Source organism: Glycine soja, chromosome 5 (genome assembly GCF_004193775.1).
Source record: "Glycine soja cultivar W05 chromosome 5, ASM419377v2, whole genome shotgun sequence".
Classification (NCBI taxonomy): Eukaryota; Viridiplantae; Streptophyta; class Magnoliopsida; order Fabales; family Fabaceae; genus Glycine; species Glycine soja.
In genome coordinates this window covers 30,493,241-30,500,341 of record NC_041006.1, presented here as the reverse complement: position 1 = coordinate 30,500,341, position 7,101 = coordinate 30,493,241, and the positions used below count along the sequence as shown (strand labels likewise).

Sequence of the window (7,101 nt, the reverse complement as noted above, 5' to 3'; positions counted from 1 at the left end):
CTTTTACAATTGGGGTGGATGGACATAGATTATGCTATAAGGAAAGACGAACCACCTGCAATCACAAATGAAAGTAGCCCAGCTGACGTTGCGCTATATGAGCGGTGGGAACGATCCAACCGGCTCAGCGTGATGTTCATTAAGACTAAAATCTCGGCTGGGATACGTGGTTCTGTTGACCAGCATGAAAAGGTCCGAGACTTGCTTAAGGCCATTGATGACCAGTTCATCACTTCAGATAAGACTTTAGCAAGCACCTTGATCATGAAGTTTTCTTTTCTTCGGCTCACCAGTGTGAAAGGTGTGCGTGAGTACATCATGAAAATGCGAGATATTTCAGCTCAACTTAAGAAACTAGAGGTTGATATGTCTGAGTCCTTCCTAGTGCATTTCATTTTGAACACCCTTCCGCATGAATATGGGCCATTTAAGATTTCCTACAACACACATAAAGATAAATGGTCTATCAATGAATTAATGACCATGTGTGTTCAGGAAGAAGAAAGGCTTGTAATGGAGATGGGTGAGAGTGCACTACTGACTACTGCTTATGGGAAGAACAAAGCAATTAAGTCTCAAGCTTATCAGAAGGGGAATGGTAAAATACCACCTCAAGCTGATATTAAGAAGGTGGCAAAGTGTTTCTTTTGCAAGAAGAAGGGACACATGAAAAAGAATTGCCCCGGATTCCAGAAATGGCTTGAGAAGAAAGGTAAATCAATCTCATTAGTATGTTATGAATCTAATATGGTTAGTGTTAATATTAACACCTGGTGGATTGATTCTGGATCTACTATTCATATTGCAAATTCTTTACAGGGTATGCAAAACCTAAGGAAACCAGTGGGAAGTGAGCAAAGCATTTTATCAGGCAATAAGCTAGGCTCACATGTGGAGGCCATTGGAACTTGCATTTTGACTTTAAGTAGTGGCTTTATTTTAAAATTAGAAAGGACTTTTTATGTACCAAGTTTTTCCCGAAACTTGATTTCTATTTCAAGGCTTGTACCGTTTGGATATTCCTTTAATTTCAAAGACACATCATTTGAGTTATTTTATAATTCTGAATGTGTTGGGAATGGTATATTGTCTGATGGTCTTTATCTTCTTGGTTTACAAAATAATGCCACTTATAGTTCTATGCATGTTCAAACTGGTATTAAAAGGTGTAATATTAATGAGAATTCCTCTATGTTATAGCACCGGAGATTAGGACATATCTCCATTGAGAGGATTAAAAGGTTAGTGAAAGATGGGGTACTCAATACTCTAGATTTTGCTGACTTTAAGACTTGTATGGACTGCATTAAGGGTAAGCAGACCAACATGTCTAAGAAAGGTGCTAATAGGAGTTCAAGCATATTAGAAATAATTCATACTGATATTTGTTGTCCAGATATGGATGCACATGGTCAGAAATATTTTATCACCTTTATAGATGATTATTCACGATATATGAATGTTTATTTGCTTCATAACAAATACGAAGCATTGGATGCCTTCAAAGTCTTTAAGGCTGAAGTTGAGAACCAATGTGGCAAGCAAATAAAAATAGTGAGATCAGATAGAGGTGGAGAATACTATGGCAAGTATACTGAGAATGGACAAGCACCTGGTCCCTTTGCAAAGTTCCTTCAAGAACATGGGATTGTTGCCCAATACACTATGCCTGGTTCTCCGAATCAGAATGGTGTGGCAGAAAGAAGGAACCGAACATTATTGGACATGGTGCGGAGTATGCTTAGCAACTCCAATCTTCCTAAATCCTTGTGGGCTGAAGCACTAAAGACGGCAGCGTATATATTAAATCGTGTTCCAACCAAGGCTGTCCCAAAGACACCTTTTGAGTTATTTAAAGGTTGGAAACCGAGTTTGAAACATATGCGCGTTTGGGGTTGTCCGTCTGAGGTGAGAATATATAACCCACAAGAGAAGAAACTTGACCCGAGGACCATTAGTGGGTATTTCATTGGATATGCCGAAAGGTCTAAAGGTTATAGGTTTTATTGTCCACATCATATTACTAGGATTGTGGAATCAAGAAATGCCAAATTTATTGAAAATGATTTGATCAGTGGGAGTGATCAATTGAGGGACTTAGGTTCTGAAATTGATTATATAGAATCTCAACCTTCCACGTCAAATGAAAGATTGGTTGTAATTCATACCCCTCAAGTTCAAAGGGATGATGAACAACACATGATTGGCATTCCACAAACTGTTGTTGATAATCCAGTAGATCAAGTTGATCATCAAATTCATGAAAATGATGAACAACCAGTTGAACAACATGATCCCCAAGAAAATGTTGATGCAACATTAAGGAGGTCTACTAGAGTAAGAAAATCAGCTATTCCTAGTGATTATATTGTATATTTGCAAGAATCTGACTATAATATTGGAGCTGAAAATGATCCTGAAACTTTTGATCAAGCCATGAGTTGTAAAGAGTCAAATTTATGGTATGATGCCATGAAGGATGAGATGAGTTCCATGCAGAGTAACAAAGTTTGGAACCTTGTAGAGTTGCCTAATGGGGCGAAGGCCATTGGATGTAAATGGGTCTTTAAGACCAAAAAGGATTCATTAGGCAACATTGAGAGATACAAGGCAAGACTTGTTGCTAAGGGATTTACTCAAAAGGAAGGAATAGATTATAAAGAGACTTTTTCTCCAGTATCTAAGAAAGATTCTCTTCGTATAATCTTGGCATTAGTTGCTCATTTTGACCTTGAGTTGCAACAAATGGATGTGAAAACAGCTTTTCTTAATGGTGATTTAGAGGAGGAGGTTTATATGAAACAACCTGAAGGTTTCTCCTCTAATAGTGGTGAGCATTTGGTTTGCAAGCTTAATAAATCTATATATGGTTTAAAACAAGCTTCCCGTCAGTGGTACCTTAAGTTTCATGGGATAATTTCTTCATTTGATTTTGATGAAAACCCCATGGATCAATGCATATACCACAAGGTTAGTGGGAGTAAAATATGCTTTCTTGTTTTATATGTAGATGATATTTTACTTGCAGCCAATGATCGGGGTTTGCTACATGAGGTGAAACAATTTCTCTCTAAGAATTTTGACATGAAGGATATGGGTGATGCATCTTATGTCATCGACATTAAGATTCATAGAGATAGATCTCGAGGTATTTTGGGTCTATCACAGGAAACCTATATTAACAAAATTCTAGAGAGATTTCGGATGAAAGATTGTTCACCAAGTGTTGCTCCCATTGTGAAGGGTGATAGGTTTAATTTGAACCAATGTCCAAAGAATGACTTTGAGAGGGAACAAATGAAAAACATTCCTTATGCTTCAGTTGTTGGAAGCCTCATGTATGCTCAAGTATGCACAAGGCCTGACATTGCTTTTGCAGTTGGAATGTTAGGAAGATATCAGAGTAATCCAGGTATTGACCACTGGAGAGCTGCTAAGAAAGTGTTGAGGTACCTTCAAGGGACCAAAGATTACATGCTTATGTATAGACAGACAGACAATCTAGATGCGATTGGTTATTCAGACTCAGACTTTGCTGGTTGTGTTGACTCTCGTAGATCAACATCTGGGTACATTTTCATGATGGCTGGTGGAGCTATTTCATGGAGGAGTGTTAAGCAGTCTTTGACTGCTACTTCTACCATGGAAGCTGAGTTTGTCTCTTGTTTTGAGGCTACATCACATGGTGTATGGCTTAAAAGTTTCATTTCTGGGCTGAAGATAATTGATACTATTTCAAGGCCTTTAAGAATTTTTTGCGATAACTCAGCTGCTGTCTTTATGGCTAAGAATAACAAAAGTGGAAGTCGAAGTAAGCACATCGACATTAAGTACTTAGCCATTAGAGAAAGAGTAAAAGACAAGAAAGTGGTCATTGAGCATATAAGCACTGAGTTGATGATCGTTGATCCTTTAACTAAAGGCATGCCACCGTTTAAATTTAAGGATCATGTAGAAAGAATGGGACTTGGTTCCAATTTATGATTGTATACATATATGTAAAAATTGAAACTTTTATATTATGATATTTTCTCATATTTTGGTGCACATTGATTTATTTGAGAAAAATTATGTTTTGGACCAAGAATAAACATTGGGTTTATTCATGAAGTTTTATTACCACTTTAAGTATACTGCTTGGGAAATTGAGTATATTGTAATACATAGATGATATTACTCGTTATAAGAGGAACTATCACTATGATTCATATATTCATTTCTTAAGAAGATTGAGCATTAAGTCAAAATGTTTGGACCAAGTGGGAGAATGTAATAATTCATGGTCATAACATTTTGAAATTTTGTAACGCTCATCAGTTTTGAAAGCCATTTTGAATGGTTGTTAATGGATGATAATGGCCAATAAAGAATTGTAACAGCCAATAATGAGTGGTAATGGCTGATAAATGCATTCTTGATGGTAGAATGCCTATATAAGCACATGAATTTGGTCCCTGAGCTCATCCCTTCGAATTCAGTCTTATACACCATCTAGAGAGTGGAAGAGAGAGAGCTTGGAAGAACCAAAACAAGAAACTCTTCATAGCAATGGCTGGAGGTATGTTTTGATCTGTAATTTCCGCATTTTATTAATAACCTGTGTTTCTTTGTAGTTTGTAATATCACAGGTTAAAAGAGATTTGTTCTAACACCCTGAACCAGCTTTTCACCAAGAATCCTTAGCCAAACCGCACCAACAGGTTGGTTTGTCGAATTTTAATGCTATATATTCATTTTTATATAAACAAATACTAAGGGTTAAGGAGGTGAAGAGGAAAAAGGTTTTATTAAGATGTGTAAAAATATGTTCTCCTTTAATTTTTAAATGTTTTCATACAATATTTTTAATAAAATCCTTCTAATCTTAATTTTTTAATCAGTGTCGTAAAGATAGCAAGACCCTTTTATATATAATTGATGGGGGGCTATGTTTATGGTATATTAGTATAGTTTTGATATTTGTAGAGTGCTGAGGCGGTTGATGAGAGCTGTGAAGGCGTTGGAGAGGATGAATGCTTGATGAGGAGAACACTTGCCGCTCACGTTGACTATATTTATACTCAAAAGCATAATAATCCTTTAAATATATGAAATTACTCTCCTAAGTACTATATATAGCATCCACAATTCCACTTATTTATGGCTGATTGTTTTCTTTTTGTGCTATGTTTGATTGTTTTGATACATTAGGAGTTGGTAACTGTCTCATTTGTTTGGAGTTGAGAATTTGTATTTTACTTTTCTCTTTTGCTCATATCCATATTGATGAAGAGTTAATGTAATGATTATGTGTATGATTATCTGACACTGTTAATCAATAAAAATTATCATATGATATTTAAAATAAATAAATTTATTATATATAATAATTTATGATTGAATAATAATGTAAAATTATTTTATATTATTATTACATGATTATTTTAAGTATGAAAATGAAATCGCATGCAAATATTTGTCCCAATTAATCTTTCCTCATGTATGAAAATGAAATTTCATGGAAATATATGCCTAGTTGATAAAGTACAAGTGGTCGGTAATCATTAAGAGCCTCTTCCTTCTTTTGACATTAATCTATGACTGTCTGGAACTTTTCATATTTTGGTTCACTTGAGGAATCGATCTCATGGACTAGATGGCATAACATATAAACCCACAACGTCATCTTATATATGTGTAACATAAATAATTTGAAAAGCAATTACAAATACTATATAACTCACGCTTGCAACTCAAATGGCCTCATCATATCAAAGCCGTAAAATGAAGCTAGCTACTTTCATGTTATCTTTGGGATGAATACAATCTTGAATCTTGTAACTTTAACAAAAATAGGATTAAGGAAGAGATTCATTAATTAAGTCGCATAAAAGTACTAAGGATTTAATGTTACTTTGGCAATTTAATTTTGTATGACAACTGAAGTTAAAGAGAAAACACAAAGTACTACTCCTACGTGATAGTAATTGCTTTGCTTATAGGTAACTGTAATCTCTGGATTTAATGCATGCTATCTCTCTCTCTCTGGAGAACTCAGTATTAAATGTAATCAACCAGACAACCACTTAAGTGGCTTCTTTAGTTTTGGGAGTTCATTTAAATCCTCTCCATCCAACATGTGAATGAAAGGGCCTGGAAGAAATAAGAGGCTATAAAAAGATGCGTAACATATTTGCTGTTTGTGTAGCTGTAAACATTCACAATCATGCACATTGTTTGGATTAGATTGTTTTCAACTAAAAATGAATTTGAATTCAGTATAATCTAAATCATGTACTCCCTCCCTCCAATTATAATGAGACGGAGATAGTATAAGTTATACACAACATTTTATTTTAGAAAAAATTTCATCCATATTTATGATTTTATCAAATAAATTTATATTTCATATGGCGCCTTTCTTTTAATTTAATTTAATTTTTTGAACATTTTTATAGTTTGTTAGTTTGAATCATTTTGAAATATACGTAATTTGTATCTATTATTTTCCTTTATCAAATTACTTTTATGGTTTATAGTAAAATTTTCAATCAATGAAGAAATTATAAAGGAGATAAAATAGAATATATATAATCAAAGTTAAAAAATAAATTGCAAGAAACTAAAAGTAGAAATCTAATTTGTAAATTAAAAGTGTGGGTGTGTAATTAAGTTCTCTTTAATATTTGATATAATAAATTAGTAATTATTATATTATTATTTGTGCTTTCTTCATTATTTTCCACAAAAACAAAACAAATAAAAATCTCTTCATTCAAATCGTACACTTTATTTGAAATAGATTTAAATGTAGAATTAAAGTGGATAAAAAATTTTAAAAAATTGATAAGACAAATTCTTCGAATTTTTTTCCTCAAAATTTATCCAATATATATATATTGTGTTCGAAGTAGGATGTTTGACATTGATCAAGTCTAAAATTGTTTTGCTCAAGATATGATTTTCAATATTGTTTTGAGATTTAAAGTGTACTAATGATGATTCTTTTCGATGCAGTCGAGATGTTATAAATAGAAAGTGTACTTGAAAAGACACTATGAAGCTCAAGCCAATAACTAATTTATTAGAGAGTAATTTGCATAATAAATTATTACATAACAT

The 7,101-nt window shown here is 33.6% G+C and overlaps 1 protein-coding gene and 1 long non-coding RNA gene across 2 annotated transcripts; both read left to right on the top strand.

Moving 5' to 3' along the window:
* The first annotated feature begins 295 nt into the window (after positions 1-295).
* LOC114412497 lies at positions 296-873 on the top strand. The gene is made up of 2 exons (XM_028376424.1): positions 296-712; positions 820-873. The coding sequence occupies exons 1-2, from the start codon at positions 319-321 to the stop codon at positions 852-854; spliced, it is 429 nt and encodes a 142-aa protein (XP_028232225.1). The 5' UTR covers positions 296-318; the 3' UTR covers positions 855-873.
* Positions 874-4,648: 3,775 nt separating this feature from the next.
* On the top strand, positions 4,649-5,300 carry LOC114412498. The gene is made up of 2 exons (XR_003666757.1): positions 4,649-4,700; positions 4,966-5,300. It is a non-coding gene; the product is annotated as an uncharacterized LOC114412498 (long non-coding RNA).
* The last annotated feature ends 1,801 nt before the right edge of the window (positions 5,301-7,101 follow it).